The 15901-nt window shown below is 34.7% G+C and overlaps 1 protein-coding gene across 1 annotated transcript in view; it reads right to left on the minus strand.

Moving 5' to 3' along the window:
* The window catches only part of CRPPA (CDP-L-ribitol pyrophosphorylase A), a 300837-nt gene that overhangs the window by 125780 nt on the left and 159156 nt on the right, over window positions 1–15901 (minus strand). Inside the window, exons 7-8 of the mRNA XM_035020668.1 lie at window positions 11767–11859; window positions 11195–11287 (exon numbers count right to left, since the gene is read on the minus strand). Of these exons, the coding sequence (XP_034876559.1) occupies window positions 11195–11287; window positions 11767–11859 (186 nt within the window). The remainder of the gene's footprint in view (window positions 1–11194; window positions 11288–11766; window positions 11860–15901) is intronic.

A 15901-nucleotide genomic window follows, 5' to 3' on the forward strand; every position in this document is an offset into this window, starting at 1 on the left:
CCCTAATGTCCCCTATCTTACTATCATTCATTCAGTTTCACAAGATATAAAATTTGAGATTATATCTCCTCTCTCATTAAATCAAGCACAATTTTTTTGTGTTTCTACTTCTTAAATATATCTTGATTCCAGCAATTTCTGCCCATTCACTCTCAAACAATCCTAGTCCCAGCCACCACCATTATTTCTCAGACTACTGTGATAGCCTCCTAACTAAACCAAATCCATCAAGGAAACTCTCTGGTCACTTTCATCTGCTCTCTGTGCTATATCCAGAATGTAAATACAAATCTGATCACATCAGTTTCTACTGAGTAGGACTGCTTCATAGAATTCAAACTTAGAAGGCCCACCTTGACCTTTTCCTGCCTAGTCCCCAAACCTCCCCAGTGTGTGGTCCAGTCTGTTTCAGGTCCACCAGCTCTCTCTAATGCTGACTATTCCATGCACTGCTCTAGCCAGAGACAATTCTCTTCCTCCTACTCCTAAAAGACGTGGACCTGCTCAGTCTTGCCAATCTCAGATTCCTCTCATATCCTTAAGATCTCTTCTGATCACATATTCTAGGCTTTCCTGCCCCTTTTCCTTCTCTTTTTAAGAGAGGGAGGGGGAAGGACACAGGGAGAGAGGGAGGAAGAGAGAGAGAGAACATTAAGAACGAAGGCGGGGTTCCATCTAACCACCCTGGGATCATGACTGGAGATAAAATCAAGAATCAGATGCTTAACTGACTGAGCCACCCAGGTACCCCATTTCTGCCCTTTTTTCAAAGAGATCTAGTTAAAACTCTTAATGCTGGGGTGGTGAATAGAAAGAACTGTGACTAAGATGCTGTGAACTACCAACCACAGGATCACTGCCCAAGCTAACTCCGGCCATTGGATTAAATTTATGTTATTGAAAATCCTTCATCTTTGAAAGAAAATAAAATTATTTCCTCATTTAACAGAGTAAGATAAATTAATCTGAAACACTCTTCTAAAGACGCAGTTTTTTAAAAAAAAATAGCATATGTGTACATCAAAATGCCCGTCACACAAATGTTCAAAAAATGTTATATTTATCTATATTAAGTCATCAGGTAATCAAGAGAATAGGATAGTCACTGTAAAGCACTAAGTACGTTGCACTTAAAATAAGTTTAAAATGAATGGGTAAGAAGATGCACTGGTACTTTAATGATTAAGGAATCATTCTCAGAGGGTAGGTAGGGTCTGGGATAGACATAAATGGACAGATTTTTTGGAGTGAAGGGAAGACTAATCTTGCAATCTTGCAACTGTTTTTTAAAGAGACCAAAAAAAGGGGGGGGGGGAGAATGAATGCAAAAAGGAAAGATTTAGACTTATCCTAATAAAAAGTGGACTACAAAAAGAGGAAGATAAATTAAGAAAAGGACAGATGCAAGAAGAATCAATTAGCCAGAAGTCTTGAAATAAGGATTAAAGTATAAAAATTTCTCAAAAATGGCTCAGGATAGGAATACTCTACCACCTGATTCATATTTAACATGACTGCTATAATCTGAATTGCTCTCCTATACTGGTACATAAAGCACATGCATAATGAGTTATACAACAGCAAAAGGCCTTGACAACACGTTCTAATATGGAAAATGTTTTTAGAAAGAGAAGTCACTTAAATGCTTCAAGGGCATCCCACTCTGTTGTCAGATAAAGATTCTGAATTAAAACTCAAAGACATGAAGGTTAAGGGACACTTGTTATTTGCAGACCCACTCCTTGCACCTTGAACCCCACTCCAGGCATATCATCTTACCATGACAAAGATCTCCTAAAACTTAAAATAACAGTGAATTCTTTATATTTAACAGAACCTTTATAATAATATAATTTATTTTCTCCAACAAATACAATCTTTTAAAAGAGTATAATAAAAATATGCCAAGTCCAGGGGCACCTGGGTGGCTTAGTAGGTTAAACATATGCCTTCAGCTCAAGTCATGATCTTGGGGTCCTGGGATGGAATCCCATGCTTGGCTTCTTGCTCAGCAGGGAGCCCGCTTCTCCCTCTCCCTCTGCCCCTCCCCTCTACTCATGCTATCTCAAATAAATAAATAAAATCTTAATATATATATATTTATATGTAAATCTTAAATATATATAAATATCAAGACTGACTTTAACCTACATAAGAAGTCAACATAATACATATAAAATATAACATATAAATGTAAAATAAATGATAGTGAATAAATGATAGTGAAAATAAATGATAGTGAAAAGATATTTGGTTCCATCTTTGTAAAGAAGTAGCACAACACAATTGAGCTAAATGCCCTTATTTAAAACAGAATCCAGTACACACACACAGACAAAAAAAACTAGGAGAAAGCCCCAGGCATATTTTTTGAAAAAGTGAATGACCAAACCAATTGCTTAACTCCTTTTCTAGGCCTAAAATTAATGTAAGCTGCCTAACAAAGAAGTCTAGCTTTATTATTTGCCTCCTGTGCATTTCATGTTAAATTTTATGAACTGATTTAGATGGAAAGCACCAGTAAATAAATTCATAAACAATTTTGCTCATCTAACTGAATTCAGTGAACTGCACAAATTAGGGAAATACAAAGCAATTTCAAACCCTGTGCTTAATCAAGAAAAATTAATTAGAAACTTAGAAAAAGTATTCTAGAATTTGTGCCATTTGCATGTTTTGCTAGAACATCACTCTATCTGAAAATTACCATAATTCATTACAAGAATCAATGAAAACTAGAAAGGTGTGTCCTAGGAGAATCATTTCTTGGTACACCATCAGTTATATGCCCAACACAACTAATCGCGGGGAATTTTAATATCCTACAACAAAAACTGTCTAGTAACAATTTAACCATAAGCAAAGATTTCCCAAAACTTTTAACAACAGGTAATTCTTTCTATTCACTGCCTCGTACAAGAACTTCATCATTCCTCATTTTGGAGTTCAGTATGAATCCCTTCATGACTAAAATTTCAAAAAGGTTCTCAAGGTATTTGAAACCAGGACTGAGCTATTATTATTTTAGGCAGGAAATAGTTTAGATTTCATTACCAGAAAACAAATGAAAACATTTGTAGAATTCATGGAAATGACTGCATTTCTACCACTAAAGCTATCCACAACCATGAAAGAGAAAACCTTAATGCATCTTAAGTGAAACATCAAAAAATTCAGTATACAGTAAGGTTATCATTTTCTGAAGGAAAAATAAAAACTACAGTAGGCAAAATGGCTAAGACTGGAATAGAAGGATCTGGACTAACTGTTGGTCATTCTTTGGCCATTAAACATACACACACACACACACAGATTATCTATTCAAAAATAAACACTAAGGGCCAAACTAAGGGCCTGAAACATACACATTGTAAAAAGTAAATCCAGTATGATGGCAGGGAGAATTACAACAGCCAGCTCTCTTCTGTTTAAGAACTTGTGACCTGGGCGCCTGGGTGGCTCAGTTGGTTAAGCGACTGCCTTCGGCTCAGGTCATGATCCTGGAGTCCCTGGATCGAGTCCCACATCGGGCTCCCTGCTCGGCGGGGAGGCTGCTTCTCCCTCTAACCCTCCTCCCTCTCATGCTCTCTGTCTCTCATTCTCTCTCTCGCAAATAAATAAAATCTTAAAAAAAAAAAAAAAGAACTTGTGACCTAAAAACTAATTTTCTCAGTCTAGTAGTAATAGGGTTAACAGGAGGAAATGTACAGAATAAGTAGTTAAGTAAAAGGTGACGAAGATACATGTCTAGGATCTGGTAAGAAATTTAACAGGACCACAGATCTTTATAACTTAAATTCAATAAAGCCTCAATACCTTGTGAGGCAAAGAAAGAAACCATTAGCACTTAAGGAATCATTAACGTTTTTCTAATTGTCATTTGTTCTTTATTAGGAAGGAATATTAAATACATATATGTGTGTGTATTTTTAACCTTTTTCCATAGGATTTAACACATTCACGAAAGCATAAAAGTAACAAGTGTATATGATACATTGCACATTGGATTGATTCTGTTCCTGGCTCTGCCACTGGTGGGCTGTGGAAGCTCCTGGAAACAATTTACATTGCTGACAGTTTCCCCAGATGTGAAAGTATTAAATGTCAATGGATGGTGGTTTTCTATTTTTTTATTTGCTGACATGTTCAAATATTAAACATTTTGAAGTATTTTAAAGATCATATATTCTGATCTGTTACGTCAATAAACTTCCCGGTAACTAGAACTAAATTAGGCACTTTTGAAGATTTATGTTTTTCAAAGCATTAAAATCCTATACGGTAATTTGTTTTTTACTAAAGTAAATTCATGAAAAGATTCTTATCTCTTGTAAAGTACCAATAAAATTATTGTCTACATAGTCAAAAAATTAGAGCTCTTACGCAATTATCCAGATAATTACGGCGAAATTACTTTGTAATGAGGAAGTGATAAAAAATTTTATCAAATAAAAATAGTTTGCTTCATTTCTGTTTTGAACTTCTAATTGTGTTTGTTGCCAATTTCTTTCTGCTTTTAAAAATTAAACATTTCATTGGTGTCTATTATATGAACAGCTTTGCTCACTGAAAAAATAAGCTTTAAATAAGGATAAATTGTCCATTATCTCATCTCATTATAGTAGGAAAGGATGTTTTGTGCAAACCTTGCCAGATCCAAATAAATTAAAATCTCTTTTACTTTCTGCACCTGGAAAGGAATTTTTTAAAGTTTTACAATTGGTTTTACATAATCTTGGCTGGAAAACAGCTATAGTTTTGCTTCCTGAAATTGTCTTCTCCACTGCTGGAAAAAAACAGCTCCCTGATTATTAATTACTAAAAAAAAAAACCTCATAACTCAGATTCTTAGCACTTTTGAGTCTTGTTTAGTTTAGGTAAAAGCCTATTATTTTTTGGTGAGGGAGGGAGTAATTTTTAGATCAGAAATTTTATGAATTTACCTTTTACTCTTTTAACACATTTAATATATTACTTTATTTTTCTAAATATTTATTCATCATTATTTAAATAGTGAACAAAAACACATGATAGGAGTAGAAAATGAAGAAATGAACATGTCTCATGTTGACAGCTATTGTATCAGGTGATTGCAAAGAAAGCTTTCAGAAAATCCTCTTGAGAGTTGTAATCTGAAGAAGGTGCTAGCTTATATCCCCCCACTGGTAACTGCAAAGAAGGGAAGGCCCACAGTAACTTTAGTCAACTCAAGATAAAAACTTGGTTTCCTTAAAAAAAAGAAGAAGAAGAAGATAGCAGGAAGGGAAGAATGAAGGGGGAAAATCGGAGGGGGAGACGAGCCATGAGAGACTATGGACTCTGAGAAACAAACTGAGGGTTCTAGAGGGGAGGGGGGTGGGGGGATGGGTTAGCCTGGTGATGGTATTAAAGAGGGCACGTTCTGAATGGAGCACTGGGTGTTATATGCAAACAATGAGTCATGGAACACTACATCAAAAACTAATGATGTAATGTATGGTGATTAACATAACATAATAATAAAAAAAAAAAAAAAAACTTGGTTTCTTGGTAACTTATAATGAATGATCGATTAAACAGCACCAGAAATGACATTTGAAAAGGGCTCTCAAAACATAACTCCTACACAATTTAGTTTAGCAAAAGAAAGCTTTGGTTTTCACGTTTATAAGGTTTTTCTTGTTAAAAGAAATAGGAAAGAATCTACATTTTTAAAATTCCTTTATGCCAATCAGTCTCTAACAATAAAAAAAAAAGTACTTATTTTTTTTCTTTCAAGTTAGAAGCATTTTCCTAGTACAGGACATGCTTGTTATCTGATTATGTGTTTCCAAAAGCTCACAGTTAAAAGGCTGCATAGCTTAACAAATGTCATCCCAAAATAGATGTAGATTAGCCATCAGAAAAGATGAATACTCACCATTTGCAACAACATGGATTGGACTGGAGGAGATTATGCTAAGTGAAATAAGTCAAGCAGAGAAAGCCAATTATCATATGGTTTCAGTTATTTGGGGAACATAAGGAATAGCATGGAGGACATTAGGAGAAGGAAGGGAAAAATGAAGGGGGGGAAATCAGAGGGGAAGATGAACCATGAGAGACTATGGACTCGGGGAAACAGACTGAGGGTTTCAGAGGGGTGGGGGGTGGGGGGATGGGTTAGCCCGGTGATGGGTAATAAGGAGGGCACGTATTGCATGGAGCACTGGGTGTTATACGCAAACAATGAATCATGGAACACTTCAACAAAAACTAATGATGTACTGTATGGTGACTAACATAACATAATAAAATTTAAAAAATAAAAAAAAAATAGATGTAGATTCAATGAGAAATAAAAATTTGTAAATTGACCCCACCCAACTATATCTGCCCACTTTAAGAATGACATTTTAGCCCAGTCAGCATTATCAGTCTCTAGCTGATCACATAAATTTGAACAATTCTGATGATTTAATATAATTACAATAAAATTAAGTTATATCTACCAAAACTTTGGATTTTATTAAGTTGATCAAATTAACATTGGTAAACTCTTTAAATCCTACTCAACACCAGCGACAAATGACAATTTGGCCAAATTAGACTGCTTAAAATAAAGAAACTAAGAATAATGACCTAACGGACGGTGCCAAAGAGAATTTTGAACAATGTATTAATAAAAGATACTTTTACAAAACTAAAATGTCTAAAACTATTTTGTAAAAATGACCACTTGAAATGAAGCATGTCACAACTTCTAATGTTCACAAGATTTAGCAAAGATGTTCCTTTTTTAAAAAGATAAAATTATTTTGATAAATAACTTAGTTATTTTAAGATAAAGTCCTAATTATTTTTTCTACTTTTCATGGTGAAATTCTGTTTCTTCTTCTTAAGTAGATCTTAAAGTAATAGCATCCTACCTGTTAGTTTATCTTAGACAACAGAAACCTCCTACAGTATTTCCTAACACATTTCAGTTTTATAAAAGTCAAGGAGAAGTTGATCTTCAATCAACACCCTGAAATAAATTCTATTTTTTATTATAATTAATATATTAATATAATATTATAATTAATAAATCTAATTATGTTAAATACCTGTGTACCAAGAATCCAACAACACTAACTGGTCACTCCTTCGGTGCTTAGCTCCCTCCAAGGGATAAACGTTCCAGATGAGGTTGAAGGTCACATGTACCTTTTAAATGACTACTGAATGACAATTAACAGGGAATTCCAAAATATTTTTCTGTATCTCCTTGAGAAAATAAGAGACAATGTGGGCTTCACCAGCATGGCAGACACCCACCAATTTTCAGCACTTAAAACCTGATCAAGTATTGTTTTTGCCCAAGAAATGCCCCAGATTAACTTCAGCCCCATTTCTTCTAAAAATTTGTCCTTGTAGAGTGAAACATGGTCACATTGCAAACGACCACCTTAACTAGTCTCTTGGTTGAAAAAACCCTCACAAACACCTCATTAAGCACAATTTTACTTCGCATCTGATTCCTAATAAGCCTTCCTCTGTTCAGATGGACTGGAACTGGAAGTTGATAAACCCTCACATAGAAAAAAGGACCATTGTACTACAGCTCAGCAGAGACAAAATATATCTTTAAAATTTTACAATACATGCATTCAATAACTACTGAATCACCTAACTCCAAAATAAAAATGCATGTATTTTTCCATGACCTTGATGTCATTTTAGATTTATTTTCTGGTAAATAAAACCTACCTACTCAGGGAAGCAAATAAACAATCTCTTCTTTGACCATTGTCAGAATTTAGAATTGATTACCAAAAGCCTTATTAAAAAAAAAAAAATCTCCCATGGTATGATTTAATCTTCCAGCAAAGTAATTCAGATAAAAGCCAAGTAGGCACACCATAGTCTATAAGCTTCCTATTACAACATCTTTCTAATTATATACATAAGTAGTGTGCACACTTACAGCCCCAGACATTATATGTATATATGTATTTTTCCACCTGATAATGTACAAATTATGTCCCCAGATACTTACACCCAAGTTTAAGTCTTTTATGTATTTTACAATTATAACAATATTTTATACACAACTACTAACTTGGGGAATATTTGAATGGTTCTGCCCAATTTTAAGTCACAGGAACACTGAAATGGCCTTTTAGCCATTTGGGGGAAAGTACTATCAGAAAGAAATAGGATGATGCCTTTTACAATCATTTACAGGATAACTCAAAAATCCAAAGAAATTTACTTGCCTCTCAAATCCAAGAAGTCAGTGTTCTTTATTCTACCTTTTCAGTGATTCAGTCTATTCTAAGGATACAGATTCTAGATGTGTTCTAATGACATCTTCCTATTAAGTTTAATAAAAGCTTTAATATTCCTACACTGAATCTACTTATATACGAGAAAATAATGAGTGAACAAATACTACTCATGGAGTAACACCTCTCCAATCTTAAGTAAACATTTTACAATGTTTATACTGTACAGACTTATAATAGTACTATCCTCAAAGTAGTTCTGGGAGACATTTACTCCTTAACTAGAGGATTATCTTTTTCCTTAGTTTAATACAGAAACACCAGAAAGGAAAAAAAAAAAATGTGGCACTTACTGGGATACATAAAATAGAACTCCACAGGAATAAACAGAAAATTAAATTCAAATATTTATGGAAAAAATACAAAGAACAGAAGTTGAGATACAAGAGTAGCAATGAAATAGAAGAACAGTTTTAAATCTGTGTGTGTGCGCACGTGTGCACACGTGTGCATGTTTGATGGCAAAAGGCAGAGGCAAAAGATAAACAGAAAATTCACAGATGACACAGAGTCCCCCCTGGGTGCCTGCCACAGTTACTCGCACTAAGAAAAGTCAGCTCACAGGAAATGTGCTTTTGTGATAGATCTAATAGAGTATGTGGGAGAAGATAACCAAGTACTCAAACTCAAGTACTTAAGGGAATGTTGAAAATGTCTGACTCAAACTCGCAAATCAAATTAAAGCAGTGGTAGTGACCTTCGAGTCATCTCATCCAAATTGGAAAGAGGAGGAGCTAGGCTGTTAAGTGCCACAACGTATGCCTGCCAAAGAGACAGCAAGGGCATTTTGCATTTATGCTTTCATTCATTCATTTTAATCCTTACAATGATTTAAGAAGTAGAGTTATCAACCTCATTTCTAAAATGAGGAAAGCAAGCCTCAGGAAAGTTAAGTAACTTGACCAAGGAACTGAGGAATTCTGAGTTTAAAGCCCTTGTTCCCCTTCATGATACTGATACATGAAACTTCAGAATATTACCTAGGAACATAGAGAGATTTCTAAGCAAGTTAATGTAGAGGGAGGAATAGAGGGCCATACACAGAATTTTTAACATGCTTGTACCCTACAGAGCCTTAGAGTATTCCAGCATTATGTGTATTTCCTAATGTCCCCCAAAACACCCCAATGAAGACATAAACATCCAGTAAAATCAGTCACTTGTGGAACTTTAGTTTCCATAATCAGCAGGATCCATGAAACTTATCTTTAGGGTATATAACCAAATACAATAGGCCAACAAAATCAATCTCCCCCAATTGCTAATTTGTTTATACTTGCAATGCTAGACTTAAAACTTTTTTGTAGTACAAATTATCTTTTCTTTCTGTATTAATGATCTTACTTAACAAGAACTAAATTGCTACATTATTGGGATGGGACTGAGCTTCCGAAACTCGGCAATAGCTATGTTTTGAGAATTTCACATTTGGAACCCCTTCTCACAGCAAAGTGTCACAGACTACAGACTACTCAGCTAGCCTCTGATTTTATTCCTTCTGGCTGTGCTCTCCGAGATCCCTCTCTTCTGTGCAGTTTAAAAGGCCAATTAAGTAAATGGTATACTAAACATACACTTTAAGTCTTTCACAGGAAAGACCTCCCCAAAATTTTCATGGGCCATTCTTTGAGAAATTCTCTCTCATCTGTTTCTAACTCTACTTTTGCTGTCCCTATGACATAGAATTATCAAACAGTCCATTTTCTTCCACATATTTTCCCTCTTTTTTTTTACTTTGGGATTTCTTTTCCAATGGCATTCTGCTAACATGCTAATAAAGTTCTTTCATCTTATCCGAACAACCAGTCAGCTCAGCAGTATATTTTGCAGTTGTAATGAAGAAAAAGAAATGGGGGCGCCTGGGTGGCTCAGTTGGTTAAGCGACTGCCTTCGGCTCAGGTCATGATCCTGGAGTCCCTGGATCGAGTCCCGCATCGGGCTCCCTGCTCGGCAGGGAGCCTGCTTCTGCCTCTGACCCTCCCCCCTCTCATGTGCTCTCTCTTTCTCATTCTCTCTGTCTCAAATAAATAAATAAAATCTTTAAAAAAAAAAAAAAAAGAAATGAAATTGGTTGCTAGATTATTTTTTTCCTAAACTTGTCGATTCAAACAAATAATTGCAGTAACAAAGGAACACAGTCATAGAGGTCATAGCAAGAGAGTAAGCTCAAGAATCCATAAAGAAGAGTTTCTTCTTGGTTTGGATGGATTTCTTCAAGGGTGAAATTTTATTAAAAAGAAAAGTTGATTTCAAGGAAGGAAGCCTAAGTTTGAAGAGTTAAATCTGCATTGGTAAAAAAGATGTGATACATATATATATTACTATCCATCAAAAAGAATGAGGGGCACTTGGATAGCTCAGGTGGTTACACATCTGACTCTTGACTTCAGCTCAGGTCATGACCTCAGGGTTGTGAGATCGAGCCCTGCACTGGGTTCCACACTGGGCATGAAGTCTCTTTAAGATTCTCTCTCTCTCCCTTTGCCCCTCTCCGACCAAAAAAAAATGACATCTTGCCATTTGCAACAATGTGGATGGAGCAAGAAAGTATAATGCTAAGCAAAGTCAGTCAGTCAGACAAATATCATGATTTCATTCATATGTGGAATTTAAGAAACAAAACAGATGAACATAAGGGAAGGGAAGGAAAAATAAAATATAAAAACAGAAAGGGAGGCAAACCATAGAGGACTCTTAACTATAGAGAATAAACTGAGGGTTGATGAAGAGGAGGTGGGTAGAGAGACTGGTTAAATGGGTGATGGGCATTAAGGAGGGCACTTGTTGGGATGAGCACTGTGTGTTATATATAAGTAATGAAACACTAAATTCTGTTCCTGAAACCAATACTACACTATATGTTAACTTGGATTTAAATTTTTTTTAAATATCTGCATTAATTCACTTACTGAAATAACAACAATAGGATATAAAATGGATAGATTACTCTCTTCAAGCATGTTCAGTAATTTCCGGGTTTCCTCAAAATCAGAGGACATAACCTGAAAGACCAGAAAAATAAAAGTGAAAATAAGTTCTTAAATGATTTAAATGTTAATCCAAGGATAATTAAAAATAAAAGGGAAAAAAATGGAGAGCTTTTACACAAACATCCAAAACATTTATCAAGCTTAGTTTTCACTTTTTGAACAACTTTAAAGGATACCCATTAAGGTCATATTAAAATTTAAACTACTCATTAATTCAAACATGTTTCATCTTATCTGCTTCATACCAGGTAACTGAAAATGGTGTCTAAAGAAATATTACCCTTTTCTCATTATGGGAACTAGCTTGTTAGAAAATATTATTTTTCCATTTCAAAAGTTAAAAAATAAAACTTCCAAAAACATACTGAATAACACAACTCATCTATCAAAACTTAAATTCAAATAATTAAGAATCAAGAAAAAAATTATCTTCCACATTTACATTCATACAGATCCTCAAGTGCTTCCAATAATTTAAATTCACTACTCACATTCACACAAACGTAATTGTAGCATTGCTCTAAGATGATTTGCTCAAGATCTCTGCTAGCAGGACACAGAGCTCCAGAAGTGACTTTTACATGCTAGGAGAAAGAAAAAAAAAATAGAAGAAAAAGGAGTTTATAAACTAGATAGAAAAACCAAACCAGAACCTAAATGACAGTTAAAAATGAGCACAAAACTACTAGAGACACATAAAGCCAAGAATCATATATAAAAACAAAATAATTCAGGCTACAGTTTATGAAGCTACCAAGAAAAAGACATTTGAACTAGTCCATGAGTAATGATTACTATTTTGATAAACACCAATATAGCTAAAGTAAATAGTTTTAAGTAGGAAAAGCTAGAGGTTATATGCAGGGACAACCAAGTAACTGTTTTTTCTTATTCAAAGGATGTACTGCAGAAAATGCTGGATTATTATTAAAAGGTTGGTTAGACAGGGATTGTTGGATGATTCTGAAAACATGTTAAATTCTACAGTTACATAGATTTAACTAACCTGGAAAGACTAAAAACAGGAAAGGCAGTAAGAAATTATTATAATAGTGTAAGTATGAGAGAAATAAGACTTGAACTAGGACAATGATAGCAAGAGATGAAGAGATTATTACCAGAGGTGGTCCCAGACTAGATTTAGAATAGTACATATATTACAAAAATTTTCCTAATGAGGGGTGCCTGCGTGGCTCAGTCAGTTAAACATCCGACTCTTGATTTTGGCTCAGGGGATGATCTCAGGGTTGTGAGATGGAGTCTGAATAGGGGCTCTCCACTCAGCAGGGAGTTTGCTTCAGATTCTTTCTCCCTCTCCTTCTCCTTCCCCCTCTGCCCCTCCCTGTGCACATGTGCACAGTCTCTTAAATCTTTTTAAAAGAAAAATTTTCCTAATGACATTTTTATTCCATATTGCTCAATATTCTAATTAACTTCCATTTTTTTCTTCTTATAACAATATGAACAAAAATTTAATTACTAAACAAAGGAAGTGTTTTATCTATACTGGTCTAATTCCCCAGAAAGTCACATTTCGGTAGTTAGTACTGGCATTACATTTAGAAGTCTTTACAGTCTACAGTCTATTCTAAAATAGAAAGCTTGTCACTTAGTAAAACATTAAACCTTGTACTTCTAAGAGCATCACATCGTAAGTAGGATTCATCCTAATTCTATGAAATTTTGACAAAATATTAGAGAAGGGGAAATAAAGGTTTTGAGGTCTTAGCAGTGCTAGAAATTAGTTGGCTCATAAATTTCAAGACTTTTCTTTCAGTTTAAAGTTCTTATTGAGGGGTGCCTGGGTGGCTCAGTCAGTTAATTAAGTGTCTGCCTTCCACTCACTTCTCCCTGCTTCTCCCTCTCCTCCCCACTTGTGCTCTCTGTCACTACCTCTCTCTCTCTCTCAAATAAATAAAATCTTTAAAAAAAAAAGTGCTAAATGAGTACAAAGTTCAGAGAGAACATTAAAAAAATAATAATAAAACAGTTCCATATGCATCAGCCATATATTGATAATAAAATAGGAAGAAACTGGATTTCATTGTGTAACATTTAGTTTGTTCAAGGAATCACATATTCTAGATATTATAGGGAGACAATTTTCCAAGAGGTTTCTCATATACCCAAACATTTTCAAAGGCATTAATAGCTAATTTACTCCAGATTGACTTTTCAAAGATGTTTGCATAGCAGGCAGATTTGCAAAGATAGGTACATCTCCTCCTGGAGCAAATCTGTTTATGTTCCAGAAAATAAAGGTAAAGTCATCTCTCTCCCTGAGGCAGATCTGCTTGACATTCCAGAATAATAAAGACAATGTCTCTTTTGTAACCGGAGGATGTGCTGGTTTGCCCACCGTCCCTGAATAAGGCAAGTGCTCCCCAATATCAAGAGTCTTCTTTAATGCACCCCACTGAGACAGCACCTAGTTGTAACTGCATTTCCCTGTAGGAACTGCAATTCAAAAAAATCAACGCTACACTGTTATATTCCTTAATGCTACTGCTGTAACAAATTGTCTTTTCTCTGAGCACAGAGTTTCACCTGAGCACCTGATACTTAAGATATTAGCATGAATGTCTGCATGCACGTATCATATAATTCCTCAGATCCTGCCAAGTTTGACTTAACAGATAAACGACAATCATATCAGATCTTAACTTCAAAAATGTAAGTAAATTTGAATTCTAAAAAGTGACCTAATTTAAAATTTTCTTTTGCATATATGTAAATAAGGTCTAGGATGAGAACATGAGAGATATTTAGCTTTGTAAGTACTGAAATGGAGAAAATTCTTAAGGACAGGGTATGGGATCCTTGCACACAGAAACATCCTGTTTTTACTGCTAGCAAATAATAAATAGGCATTTTAAACTTACAACAGTTTTTTTTTTTTTAAGAAAAAAGTCATTTCAAGAAAAATGGTCTATGTTCTTAAAACCAACAACTTGAAAAAGGTAAAAAAAAAAATCCAAAAGTTCCACTACCTCGTAACTTCAACGTTCGATAAATATCATTCCTACGACTCTCTATTAATATATGCAGTAGGATAAAAGGATGCAGGAACAAAAGCAGTAATAGATTCTAATGAGATGACATTCCTGTTTTTTTTTTGTTTATCTAGTTAGGAAAGAAAATTGAATAGAGTAAACCTGAAGATGATGGTAAGCTTCAGATTATTTTCCAGAGCACTAAGCTTCTAAATATTAAGAAAAGGTAGCATGGAGAGCATTAAGACATTGGATTTTTAATGGCAACGAACTTCATTTGTCAGTATTTGTTGACCTCCTTCTATGAGGGGGAAACAAATAACACATTTTAACTTCCACCTCAAGCCTGGTTCTGGTCATATTATTTTTACCCTGACAGGATTTATTATACTCACATTCTATTCTAGAACCATAATACCCACAATGCAGACATATCTACATCCCAAAACACTTTTTATACAAAATTTCTCCATTTCTAAGTTCTTTTTAATTCACTTCTTCATGTAATGAACTGTATCTGCAAGGAATTTTTTTAGTTGGTCTTGTTTTTTACAAAAGCCTCGACATTTTTAGATTCTTTGACTTTTTGCTTTTAGACTCAAAGAAGAGACATTTGGGAAGAAAAGTTTGGTTCCCTCTCTCCCTCACAGATCTGTAGTCACTGCTCCACCACCACCAAGCGCCGTGTACTATCCTGATACTTAGACTCCATTTCTCGTTAACCTATGTTACCTGATAGATCTCAACATCAGTAGTTCTAATAATACATGTAGACATTGTATTTTATTTTTCCCCTCATCATCTTTATAATGGACAATTTGGCTGATGGTCACATCCTTGGATTCCACTTGCATTCCCTCCAAAGTTCATAAGCACAGCTTCATTGTATTTGGATAGTGAATATTGTGGAGATGCAAGAGGTCAAGCAGAGTTTTTCTTTAAGTTTTGATTTTGGTTTTTTGGCACCTAGGTCCCTGTCTGAAGAATTCTTTATGAGGAAATTCAAAATCCTAACCAAAATCAGTACATGCTTACTTGGCAATTGTTATTCCTCAATTTTCCCACAGCTATGCCCATTTGGTCTTACAGAATTAGTCATTTCAAGGAAATATTCTTCTAGCTTTGAGAATAAGCATTATCCATATGTTGGATGCCTTTTTCATCATTCACATCTATTCTCTTTAATTTTTACTTAGAGCACACTGTAATTATCTCAAGTTTCCTGCTATAATAACCTGGTATCAGTTGTATTCTATTTCTCATCTGCTAAGTAGTTCTAAAATAGTGTTGCTCTAGTCTTAATTTTATTTCCTCTGATAACTGTATTCATCTCTTGCAATGCCATCTTTGAAGTTTGTTTTTAGCCTTCTTGAATTCAAATTTTTACTGAATTCTACAGAACAAAAGGTATGAGAATATTTTTGGGGTAGGGAAAGCATTGATGTTTCTTTCATATTTTTAAAATCTGATTTGCATGTGCTGCAATTCTTTTTAGTATGAATTATAGAGTTCCCTAATTTTTTTTCATAAGTTGCAGAGTTAAAAAAAAAAAAAATGGTGGGCACTGAAAATTTTCCCTACCTCAGCTGCTGTACCACAAAGATTTAAGGGATTTTCTCTGACTTTTCCCTGG

Source organism: Mirounga leonina, unplaced genomic scaffold (genome assembly GCF_011800145.1).
Source record: "Mirounga leonina isolate KUSES-001 unplaced genomic scaffold, KU_Mleo_1.0 Mir_174, whole genome shotgun sequence".
In the NCBI taxonomy this organism is placed as follows: Eukaryota; Metazoa; Chordata; class Mammalia; order Carnivora; family Phocidae; genus Mirounga; species Mirounga leonina.